Source organism: Aedes albopictus, chromosome 1 (genome assembly GCF_035046485.1).
Source record: "Aedes albopictus strain Foshan chromosome 1, AalbF5, whole genome shotgun sequence".
Lineage (NCBI taxonomy): Eukaryota > Metazoa > Arthropoda > Insecta > Diptera > Culicidae > Aedes > Aedes albopictus.
In genome coordinates, this window is record NC_085136.1 from 79,203,796 (window position 1) to 79,217,184 (window position 13,389).

The following is a 13,389-nucleotide window of genomic DNA, read 5'->3' on the forward strand; positions in this document are numbered from 1 at the left end:
AGAAGAATTTCCATAGAATTTTTGGAGGAATTCCAGGACAAATTCTTGGAAAAATTTCTGGAGGAATTTTTGGAGGAATCTCTGAAAGAATCCTTAGAGGAAGAATTCCCGAAGGGAACCCTGGAAAAAATCCTAGAGAAATTCTGAAGAAATTCCAAGAAAGAATGCCTGAATTCCTGTAGGAATTTCTAAAGGAATTCCTGGAGGAATTTCCGAAAAAATACCTGAGGTAACTCCTGGAGGAATTCTTGGTGGAATTTCTGGAGGAGTCCCTGGAGAAATTCCTGGAGGAATGCCTGAAAGAATACCTGGAATACTTCCTGGATAAATTCCTGAAGGATTCCCGAAGAAATCCTTGAAGGAATTCCTAGAGGAATCTCGGGAGGAATTCATGCAGGAATCCCTGGAGGAATTCTTGAAATAATTCCAAGATTAACTTCGGGAGGAGTTCCTGGGGAAATGTCTGAAAGAATCCCTAATGGATTTCCTGGAGAAAGTTCTGGAGAAATTGTCGTAATAATTTCTTAAGAAATTCCTGGTAGAATTCCTGGAGGAATTTCTGAAGGAATTCTTAAAGGTATTCCTGTAGGAGTCATGAATTAAATCCTGGAGGAATGCCTGAAGGAATCCCTATAGAAATCCCTGGGGAGCTCCTGGAGTAATGCCTGGAGGCATCCCTAAAGAAATTCCTGGAGGAATTTCCAGAGCAATCCCTAGAGGAATCCCTGGAGAAATTTCAGGATAAATTCCTGGAGGACTCCCTAAAGCAATTTCTGAAGAAATCTTTGAATGCCTGGAGGAAGTTCTGGACAAATTCCTGGAGAAATTCCTGCAGAAATTCTCCTGGAGATATTCCTACAGAAATTCTTGGAGAAATCCTTGGAGAATTCCTGGTGGAATCCCTGAATGAATTCTCGGAAGAATCTCTAGAGTAATTCAGGAAGGAATCCCTAGAGAAATTTCTGAAGAAATTTCTAAAGAAATTCCCAGAGTAATTTCTGAATGAATTTCTAGAGGAATCATCCGAGGAATTCCTGGAGGAACATCAGCAAGAATTCTAAGAGGAATCCCTAGGGAAATTTCTGAAAAAAATCCTAGATAAATTCCTAGAGGAATTCCCAGAGGAATTTTAGGAGGAATTTTTGGAGAAATTTCTGGAGGAATCATCGGTATACCCGGAGGAATCTCTGGAAGAATCCTTTGAGGAATCCCTGGAGAAATTTCTTAGAGGAATCCCACAGGAATGCCTGAAGGAATCTTCGGAGCAGAAATTCCTGGAATAATTCCCGGAGGAAACCCCGGAAAAAACCCTGGAGGAATCCTGAAGAAATTCCTCGAAGGAATTCCTGGAGGTATTCTTGAAATAATTCAAAGATAAACTTCGGGAGGAATTCCTGGGGAAATTTCTAAAAAAAAAATCCCTAGAGGATTTCCTGGAGCAATTTTTGAAGAAATTGTTTCTTAAGCTATTCCTGGAAGAATTCCTGGAGGAATTTCTGAAGGAATTCCTGGTGGAATTCTTAAAGGTATTCCTGTAGGAGTCCTGAATTAAATCCTGGAGGAATGCCTGAAGGAATCCCTATAGAAATTCCTGGAGGAGGTCCTGAAATAATGCCTGGAGGCATTCCTAAAGGAATCCCTGGAGGAATTTCTAGAGCAATCCCTAGAGCAATGACTGGAGGATCCCCTGGAGGTATGCCTGAAGGATCCACTGGAGGAATTCCTGGAGACATGTCTGTAGGAATTTCTGGAGGAATATCTAGAAAAATTCCTTGAGAAAGGAACTCCTGGAGGACTCTCTGCATAAATTCCATGAGGAATCCCTGGAAGTTCCTGGAAGATTTCCTGGAGAATTTCCTTGAAGAACCACAGGAGCACTTTCAGGAGGAATACCTGTAGTAATCTCTAGAGGAATTCCTAGAGGAATCTCAAGAGGAACTCCTAGAGGAGTTTCCGGACGAATCCATGCAGGAATTCCCGGAGGAATCCTGGTAGAATCCCTGGAGGAATTCTAGGAGGAATCCCAGGAAGAATTCCTGAAGAAATCCAAGGATCCATTTCTGAGCGAATTCTAGGGGTAGTTTGTGAAGAAATCCCAGGAGAAGAACTGACAAAATCGCTAAAATTCCCGAGGAAATCCTGAAGAAATACTAAAAGGTGTACGTTGAGGAACTCTTGCAGGAATCCCTTGAGGAGTTCCTGAAGAAACCCCAGGAGGAAACTCAAAAGCAATCTCAAGAGGAATTCTTAAGTGAATCTCTAAACAGTTCCTAGAGCAAACTTCCAAGTAACATTGTTATGGCCAATTAGCCTTGAAGAGGTTTTAAAAACCTCCAGGAGGCTCTTTTGAAGGAATCCCAAGAAGAATTCTTGGAGGCACTTTTAAAATAATTCTGGAAGTTGTTTCTGAAAGAATCACAGAAGGGTGAATCTCTGGAGGCATTTGTAAAGAAACGCCATGATGAATCCCGGAAGCCATCCTTTGAGCAATTCCTTAGGGAATTTCAGGAAGAAATTTCTGCAGAGATCCCTCGATGAGAAATCTGAAGGAATCCATGCCTGCAGTAATTTCTGGGCGAATTTTATTGAAGGAATACTTGGATGGACTTCTAAGGATTTTTTGCACAATTTTTTTTAAAGAAATTCCTAGATTTTTTTTTAAGAATTTCAATTAAAATTTTCTAAAAGAATTTCTGGAAGACATTCCTGCAGAAACACTTCGAATTAGTTCAGATGGAATTATTGGAGCAATCTGCAGCCGAATTCTGGAAGGAATATACGGAGAAATCTCTGAAGAAATCACTGAAGGAATACTTACAGAGGATCTCTGGAGAAACGCCTGAAAGAAACCTCGAAAACAGCACTTGAACAATCACTGGAAGAACCCCTAAAGATATTCCAGGACTAATCCATAAAGAAATGTCTAGTGGAATCTCTAGATGATTTCTAAAAGGAATCTCTGGAGAAATTCATGATGCAATCACTGCAACAAGCTATGGAAAAATTCCTGGAGGAATTATTCATACTCATATAGTTTACGAAACTAGAAATAAATCTAAAACAACCATTTTGATTCCTCAAAATTTCAATGCCGATTTGCAGATTTACATAGGGTAGTGGACGTATTTTGGCCCGGGGCATGTATTTTGGCCCATCCTGGGATTTTGATTACATTTATCATGTAATCTCTACAAAATCTTGGCAAATGATTATTGGAACTTCCGATAATCATTTGCCAAGATTTGGTAGAGATTATGTGATAAATGTAATAAAAATCCTGGAGTGGGCCAAAATACATGCCCTGGGCCAAAATACATGCCCTGGGCCAAAATACGTCCACTACCCTATCGAGCGCCCATGCCGCGGCACAAAGGTGTCCTTGGGCAAATCATCGGCCTCATTGAAGCACAGTACGAGGCATTTTCGTGTAGAGTAACTACACGCACAGTGTCTTGTCCGAACCCAACCGATCGTTTCTGGAGTCAGGCACTATCACCGCTACTGTTCCTCATCGTAATCGACGAGATCCTGCTAGGTACGATTGATCGTGAACTAAATTGTGGATTACTGTGGCAGCCCATTACCATGGAGCACCTAAATGACTTCCAACTGGCTGATGATGTTGCTCTCCTTGCTCAACGGTGCTCTGATATGCAGAGCAAGCTCGATGATCTTGCCAATCGCTCCTCAGCGGCAGGTCGTCAACAAGACCAAATCGTTGGATGTAAACACGGTCAATCCTTCCAGCATTACGGTAGCCGGGTAATCAGTGGAGAATGTTGAAAGCTTTCAATATCTTGGTAGCCAAATGGCGGCCGATGGCGGCTCCAAAATTGACATAGGTGCACTGATTATGCAGGCGAGGGCTGCTTTTGCGAGTTTAGGAAATCCGCACCAAAATCCGAATTAAATCTGTGATGCTGTACACCAGTGAAACTTGGTGTGTATCAGTGCAGAACACTCAACGGATGCAGGTCTTCATTAATAGACGTCTGCTGTATATAATTCGTGCATAGTGGCCTCACAATTGGATCTCCGACGTGGAGCTCTATCGTCGATGTCATCCAGAGCCGATAGCGACAGGAATCCGATAGTAAAAGTGAAGGTGGGTCGGCCACACTCTACGCAGAAACGGAATCTACAAGCAAGCGTTAGATTTGAATTCTTACAGAGGCAGGCCCAGAGGCTCATGGCGGAACAGCCTCAACAACGGAAGAAAAGCAAGTCTTCAGAAACTTGACCTGCCTACTGGTCAAGGCGATGGCGGGCAATCGCCCAGAATGGAGATCTTTCAATTCGGCCCTTTGCACCACCATGGGTGCTCAGGACTGAAAGTAAGCAGTAAGTACACATATTGTCGAAGGTGATTCTAAACACTTAAGATTATGCTCGCCTAAACCTATTTGCGAAGAAGGTCTTTTAGACGTATTGTGCATCGCAAGCATCATCATTATAACTGTATTCCTGGAACGGTTATTTTCATGAGAGTACAAAGTCAACACCCGTAAACAGTCGGAAATGTAAAATGTTTGATGAATTGCATTTTTTACAAGCATCAATCAAATGTTGCACAAAATGCTCCAATTAATTCTGCACCCCCTCAAGGAACGTCGTCGAGCCACGTGCACCGTCTCCACTGGAATCAATCCAATTCCAATGTCAAATCTATCCAGTAGAGTAAACCTGTATGAAATCTGACCAAAAATAAAACTCCATCTAATGCCTAATCCAAAAAAGTACTTCCGTTTTCTACATTTCGTTTCAGGTTCATTAAATACAATCCCGCGTCGTTCAATTGTGGGTCAGACACGTGCAACCGTTTCCACGCCTGGAGGGATCTATTGCCTCTCCGCTGTACTGGGTAGTTGGAAAGAAGGTTTCACGCGTGAAAGCTGTAAGAATTTAAAACAGAGGGGAGTACTGATTTGTTCGCATAACATATACAGTAAAACCTCCATGAGTCGATATTGAAGGGACCATCGACTCAAGGAAATATCGAGTAGTGGAACAAAATCCTTTGGGAAGCTTTTTGGGGGGACCATCCCAGTAACCCAGAAATTATTTTTCAGTATGGAAAAATTTACCTCCATGAGTCGATATCGAGTCAAGGAACATCGACTCATAGAGGTTCGACTGTACGTACAAAAAAAAAACTGAATCGACAAAGGCAGCGGTTTTTTTTGTTAGGGTAATTGACTCTTGTCAGCAGGTTTTCATTGCTTTGTCATTCGACACTACTAGTAGTTTAGACGTTGGGAAATTTGTGTGAAAACCGAACTGCTTCGGGATGCATTGAAGGTAATGGGATTTATTTGTTTTCACTTCATCCCGGGTCCTCGACCTGCCAGCAACTCGGAAGTAGTTTGCAAAGGCCAATCAAAACACTTGACATGAAGCGTGCTTCATTTGTTGAACTGGGATAAACTTTTGCGCATTGCCCTAAGTAAAGTGTGCATGGTGCAGTACATGATGCAAAATGGGTGGGAAAGCGAATTGAATAAATACCTTAAAATTACACCCTAATCCGCTGGAAAAACAACGGGCGTCTGGATGTTGCTGAGATAAGAAATCCGGACCGATGAAATTGAAGTCGTACCTAATACACGGTAACACGCTGCTCGAACACTTCCGAGTGCTTGCATGTCCTCCTCGAGCATAGTCCAGGTCTCGTTCCCGTAGAGAACCACTGGTCTTATCAGCCTTTTATACATGGTACATTTGGTGCGATGGTGTATCATTTTCGACCGCAAATTCTTGTGAAGCCTGTAGTAGGCCCGACTTCCACTGATGATGCGCCTTCGAATTTCGCGGCTAACGTAGTTGTCTGCCGTTAATAAGGACCCGAGATAGACGAAGTCCTCCCCAACCTCAAAAGTGCCGTAAAACAGCCAAATTGGCCGGATTTCGTGAAAATCGTGACTCGTCGCATATCACTTTCCAGGCTGGCATGAGAGTCCTTGTCGTAGTCCCCGGCGAGATTCGGACGAACTAAACAGATCGCCCAAAACCCTTACGCAGTTTCTCGCACCGTCCATGATCGTTTTGATCAATCTAATGAGCTTCCCGGAGAAGCCGTTCTCGTCCATGATTTTCCACAATTCTCTGCGGTCAATACTGTCATACGCCGCTTTGAAGTCGATGAACTGGTAATGCGTTATGATTTGGTATTCACGGCATTTCTGTAGCATTTGCCGTACAGTGAAGAAGTGGTCCGTTGTCGACCGGCTTTCGATGAAGCCGACTTGATAACTTCCCATGAACTCATTCGTTTTAGGTGACAGACGACGGAAGATGATCTGGGATAGCGCTTTGTAGGCAGCGTTCAAAATAGTGATCACTCTGAAGTTCTCACAGGCTCCCTCTTGCATCCCACTCTTTCTCGTGCTTGTTTAGAAGAGTGAATGAGAAATAGCTGTTCGGTTTCGGTAGCTGTTCGGTTTCCCAGATCCTGACCATCAACCAGTGCAGACAGGTGGCCAACTTTTCCGGGCCTATCTAGATGAGTTCAGCACCGATACCATCCTTAACAGCTGACCTATTCTTATTGAGCTGGTGTATAGCTTCCATAACTTCCCTCAACGTGGGTGTTGGCTCGTTGTTGGTCCCTGCTGTACTGACGTAGTAATTTCTCCCGCTGTCTTTATCCTCCATGTCTGCACTTCCTGCACCATTCGGGTGTTCGTCGTAGTGCTGCTACCACCTCTCGATCCTTCTTTGGCATAAGGGTCATTTTTGACCCAAACCGTACACTACGTCAACGAGCTGCTGCCAACGCGATAGGAAGGTTAAAAGAGATCGTAGGGCTCAAGCCATGCTGCTAGCCTGCGATATCTTCCTTGTCGAACTGGTTCTGACGGACCAATACTGTTAGAAACATCGGGCCCATCATCCGTCATCGTGTCCTGATTTTCATCGTCTTCATCAGCAGGAATTGTCGCGTTATCAGTTCATCTAGCGGCCTTTGTGGAACCACTGGTGTTGGAATTTGCATTTGAAATTCATCGAGCAGAAGTACAAAAAGGAGCTAGTTGTTGGGTGTAAAATCGGTATCACTTCCATCCGAGAACCGGTGGCGTAGCTGGTTCGTATGTGCTCGAATAAGGCGTCCATTTTCGAGCAATACGGTGTAGTCCACTGATCCTTTGCGTTCGATAACCTGTCCACAAATCCATTCGGTTTTGTTACGGCGATACACTTGCGCGTACACCAGATCGTCGTATCATTTGGATCCTTTCCCATGGTTTCATCGGTATCGGCCACAAATAGTAGTCCAGGTAGAGCCACGAAAGGGTAGTCTTGCGGGGCAATTTTGAAATAGCAGCACTGGAACGACACTGGTGCACAAACGAACGATTCAACGTCATCGTCGATGTTCGGCCAGCACATGAAACGTCTTGCGAGTGATTTCATCCGATCGATCCCGGGGTGTCCACGGTGGAGTTGGCAGAACCGTTCAGGAACCACAACTCGATCGCCGAACATGATGCAGTCCTGGATAACTTGAAGATCTTCTCTTCGCGAGTAGAATTGTCGGACATCTGGAGCATGGAGCTCGCTGATGTGTGTTTATCGCGAGCATTCTTCGTGATGATTTCTCTACTTTGACCTGGAGATAGGCGTCCGATAGGTCGATGCAAGAGAAGAAACGACAGCCGGCTAGTTCAGCAAAAATGTCGTCCGGATGTGACAGCGGATGGTGATCCGACTCAAGGTTGTCGTTGAGACCCGAGACACAGATACGTACGGAGACATCGGATTTGCGAACCACGACTATAGGTACAGCCCAATCGGAGAACTGGACTGGCGAAATGATGCCTTTATATTGGAATCTTTGCAACTCAGCATCAACCTTCCGGAGGGTAGTATAGGCTGCCGGTCTCTTGGGGCAGTACACAGCAGCATCCGAGCGTGGACTGGAATACTTCAGGGAACTTAGCTTGAAGCTTCTGCATCGTTGCGTTCGAGTTTTGCTGGATGTTGTTGACCAACCGACCCGAGATCGAACTGATCGATTGTTTCGATTCCGAGTACGTTGAGATCCGGATTGCTCGTGACGAAAATGCGGCCAGATTTTGTCACGTCTTGAAGGGTGGTCTCGGCGTTGAACTTACCTAGGATCCCGATGCTGTCACCGGAGGCACTTACAGCGTCAACTTCCGGTGGATTGATGACAGGCTTGTTAACTGATGTCCAAGTGCGCAATGTAAATGCCAGTAGCGCAATGTTGAGAGCTGCAACATTGATTGAACGTTGATTTCGATCTTGACGTACTTTCGCTTTTTCGTGAGGTCAACTCACTTAACCGAGATACCACAGAGAAACAGACGTCACACTCTTTTTTTTTTTTATGTCTTTATTAATGAGATTTTCAGCCCGAGGCACGTCACACTCTCATCGCTTCCCATCGATCACCTTTTTAACGGTTGATTCGAATATTCAGTAGTAGGTCGATTGACCACTCGCGGCGCTGGTATCGTTTTTGCTCCTGTTTGACGTTTGCTCACTACCGCCATCCAGCGGCGGCCCGGCCAAACACAGTACCTACATTTAGCATTGGGCGATTACGTTTTCGTGACGATGTTTTTAATTGAAATTTTTTCTAAGTGTTACGTCTGTTTCTCTGTGGAGATACTTTTGGACTTGACGACGTCTTTCGGTTTCGGCTTGTCGACCTGTTTTGAAGACTTCTTATCGGATGAGGCGCAGTAGCCTTCCTTGTGGTCGTTTCCCTTGCACTTCGTACAGGTATGCGACTGGTATAGACACTCCTTGACGTAGTGTACTTAGATCCTCACAGAACCAACAAAGGATTCCAACTTTCCCATCAGCTTGGTCCGGATGTCCGAATCGTTAGGTGACTGGAGACTGCATACAAACCTGAGTTTTGAATTTGTCCCTGGACAGATTTTCCATCTGGAACGCTTCATCGTGCTTGTTGACTGACACGGCATATGACGAAAAATCATCGGCCTCGTTCTTCACGTAATGAAGCGTACACTGGTAGCGAGCGTTGAAGAGGGACTTCTGGCGTTCAAACAGCTTCTTCAGATTCTTCACGGTGTTTTCCAATCCAAAATTCCGGGGATGGTTCGACAAAACGCTGTTCAATTCTGAGCGGTCATCACGATCGCGGACTGTCTTCAACTCCATTACACTGTCACTCTTCTCCTGCCAACCACATCCCATCGTCACTGTGCTGAACAAGGCTCTCCCATAAACTGGCCAACAAAACAACTGAGTAACATCGCCAAACTCCGAAAGACCTTCTCCAAAATCAGGCTTGTCGTTTGGAATGCGGTTGTAAAAATCCCTTTCGTTTATGTTGAACATCCGATGTTGTTCCTTCCGCTTCGAGCATTCTCCACAACGCCGCAAATGTTTCGCAAGAGCACTCACCCACTGTACATATGTGTCAGGTCGAGGATCCCCGCAATGTTAACTTCTGTGAGATCTCGGAGTTCTACGGGCATGACAATTTTCGCAACATAACGAACTAGCTTCGTTGGTCGATTTCGCTTCTTTTTTATTCTTCAATCACTTAACCTAATTTACAGCTCTGTTGTCCACTTGGGCACTGCGTGAGCGATTCCAATTGGAAGCTGTACATACACTTTGTACAGCGCCTAAATTTATTCTATTTCTAATTGTACTACATCGAACTGGTTGCGTTGCGCTACTTTCACTCTCTACCCTATCATGGTAGAATGATGAGCACGAGGATGTTGATGTGTGGCTGTTGGTTGTTCCTGTTTCCAGTCCGATTGAGGGTCCATTATGGGTTGCCGTTCGCCGATGTCCAAATATCCGGGTTCATTTGAGCCATAGGCTCAGAAGAGGGTCAGTGTCAGCTGCTCTCAGGGGGAAAGAGCAACCGACGAAAGTGCCGGGGCTGGGTTCGAACCCATGACCATCTGCTTACGAAGCAAACGTGTAGCCACTACGCCACGGGCCCCGGCTAATTTCGCTTCTTGTACTGTGTTAATTGACCAACCATGGTCCGCAATGTGGCAATTCTGTTCTCGAAAAGTTTCATCCACAGAGGGTTTTTGTGTGCTGGTGCGTGTGCGAATTTCACCGTCTCCTTGCAGTGAGCGTCCGTAATTCCGGCGTCACGACAACAGCCGCCGCAACTGAGGATTCTTGTGGTTCTGTACTGTCTAGTCTAGTCTAGTCTATACATACACATTATTATTGATTGCAGTACATCATAGATGCATTACAAGCATTAAAGCGGCCAGGCCTACTGTGCAGCATTTTTAATTCAGCAATTAAGACAATGAGTGGGGATATCTCGTACCAACCGCTCAGTTTATGGAAATTTCTTAAGGCAAAATACGGTGAAAATCGGTGGGGGTGACGATGCTAAGAATGCCACTCCTTGGTCCTTCCTGGGATGGAACACAGGTATTTACTCCGTGTCCTGATCCTAATACCTAGGCTTAAGCGCCACTACTCGCTCGGATTCTTGAGGTTCTGTACTGTGGCACAATATTCGATGTCACTACCCGGGTAGAGGCTAATGGCAAACAAAGGACAAAATAATAACTGGTTTTGACATCATATCTCGTTTTGCCATTCTTCTGTTATTATGAAAAACTTAAAATGGCAAATCAATAGCAAAATATACAATCATAGGAAATCTTGTCATTGATATGTTATTCATGAATAATGTTAAATAACACATCAATAACAAAAATTACTATCATGGTAAAACTTGCAATTTAGCACCTTTTATAATGAATTGTATAAAATATCATAACAATAACATAATTTACATTCCTAGCTAAATTTGCCATAATTTTGATATTGTGAGAAATTATTTATAAACATTAGGCACCATAACATACTTTACTCTTAATATACCATTAACTATTATATTGTACATATATTTCAAGCATAACTTTTCAATTCGACGTATTTCGCAAAAGTAAACAAATCTGGATTTTTTCGTTTTGAGTTTTTAATTTCCATAAAATAAAACTGTTTTCACATAGATTGATGAACTAAAATTTTATTGAAGAAAAAAAAGAAACAGCTCATTTTACCTTTCTTCTGCTACTTTGAAATAATAACTGAATCTACCATTATTTTAAAATTGAATTTGAACAACTAAACCTACCATTATTTTGATTGCCACATAAACAGCTAAATTTGTTCGTATTCTGTTATCAATAACTCAAGAATGTCATATTTTGTTATTTACCGATAACAGTTAATTTGGGTCTTATTTTGTTATCAATATCTCAATAATAACTTATTTTGTTCTTCAATTTAATCCGCATGCTTTACCATTACTTTGTTATTACAATGGCAAAATAAGTTATTTTTAAGTTTTTCTGCTACCAAAATTTTGTTATTATTTTTGTTATTTTAACTCTTATTTCAAACAAACAAATAACACATTTTGCCATTCAAACATTCTGTTTTAATGGTAAAATTTGCCATTCTTTTGCCATTAAGCTCTACCCGTGTAGTCAACGAAAATGTCAAAAGCGATTGTTACAAAGGAGAAGCCTTCAGCTCTGCAAGCCTACAGCCGGATCCCAGGATAGGGTAGGGCGGGGCAAGATGAGCACCCTAAGGATCACGTTGAGTTTATTGAAAGTTAACACAATTTTTCAAAGTACCTCTCAGTAGTTCTTTTCTATCACCCATAAACATGGGAGGGTTCAAAATTCACAATAAGGATGATTTATTTGACTAAACAAAAAATATGTTTTATGGTCAGTTCGAACATGCTACGGCGCAAGAGAGCACCTCTACGGGGCAAAAAGAGCACTTCATTAAAACCTCAATATTTTAACAATAAATTGAAATTGATATAGTGAACCTTGTTTATAGTTTTGGTATCACGTTCTAAAATTATCATTTTTTTTCGATTATTAAAAAAAATGCGGTTTTATAATACTTTGTACGAAATGACCCGAAAAACAATAAACAATTATTAAGTTGCTTATTTTTAGGAATTTACGCAACAAAATAGTTGCAGAGGTTATGAAAACCTATGTTCGGCACTATTGAGTGGATTACAATAATTTCAAAATATTTTCTATATTCCCATCAGGGGTGCTCAATGAGCACTGCTCATCTTGCCCCACTAGAGGTAAATAAGTAAAATTGAATACATTTTAATATTTTCTAGTGTAAATTAAAATGCTTTGCAGTAAGCTAGTAATGTTGGCTGATAACCAGAATTATGGTAAAAATTTGATTCTGACATAAAAACCTTATTTTATTCTGATGATTTCTTATAAGAAAATGCTGAAAATCCATGCTATTGACTAATTTGACGACATTTTTTATTTTTTTAATTCGTTCATTATCAAGTACTTTTTATTAGGTTTAGGTACAAACAGGATGAACATTATTCTAACGTATTATGAAGTTGTTTGGGGAAAATTTATCATAAAAGTAGTAAAACAGTGGGGTGCTCATCTTGCCCCGTCCTACCCTAAGCATCACATCGTTGAAGAACAGAAGTACAGCAGAGGGACCAAATTGCTTTCTAGAGGAACTACTGATGGGCTCGAGGTACTAGAATCGATTTTGATAAGAACCATTCTGCTCTTAGATCGTATACCAAACAATGCTTACAAGACCCCTAGTTCTGGCGAGGCGGCACGAGGCGGATCTCGGAGTTCTCGAGTGACGCGTGCTAAGGACAATCTTCGGCAGTGTATATGAGACGGTGTGAGGAAACGAAGGGTGAACCACGAGCTCGCTGTCCTCTACAGCGAAACCAGCATACAGGAGGAGGCCAAAGCCAAGTGATTAAACTTTAATCTGCTGAAACATCAGACAAGAGATTAATCCAGTAAGTTACGTAACGTTTGCGCGAATGTGAGTATTGGTACGTGAAAAACATTATACTCAGAAGGTAGCGATGTGACTAGTTTACAGAGCAATTGAGCAATGTTTTTCTCTGGAAATGTAAATAAATCGATAGCAAATTGTGAGAAATATCCTACAAATTGTAAAATGTAGATATTCAAGCTAAGTATCGCTAGATATTGAAGTAAGTATCGGTATCAAGAACGCCTCAATGAATTCGGTAGCTTTAGATCAAGGAAAAATGTCATCTTACCTTAGCAGTCTCGTCAAATTTATTCACTTACCTACGCGTCCTAATTGTAAACCTCCTCGCCCATGCCCATGCCCGCCGCCAACGATGCCACCATCATGGTTTTCTCCGTTGGAATGGGCGCCCCCGGATGCATGACCTTCATGTGCTTCTGCAGACCGTTGTACCAGCTGTAGGTGGACGTGCATTCCGGGCAGGCATAAGGTTTCGATCCTGTATGGGTCACCATGTGCTTCTGAACGGTTTCCTTGGTGGAGAACGTCTTGCTGCACTCGGGGCACTGTTGGATGTGGAGAAATATGAAAAAA

The 13,389-nt window shown here is 42.6% G+C and overlaps 1 protein-coding gene across 1 annotated transcript in view; it reads right to left on the minus strand.

Annotated features, from left to right (window-relative positions):
• The window catches only part of LOC109422004 (protein single-minded), a 172,144-nt gene that overhangs the window by 158,513 nt on the left and 242 nt on the right, over positions 1-13,389 (minus strand). The window contains exon 2 of the mRNA XM_062844893.1: positions 13,116-13,361. Coding sequence (XP_062700877.1) covers positions 13,116-13,269 — 154 coding nt within the window. The 5' untranslated portion in view covers positions 13,270-13,361. The remainder of the gene's footprint in view (positions 1-13,115; positions 13,362-13,389) is intronic.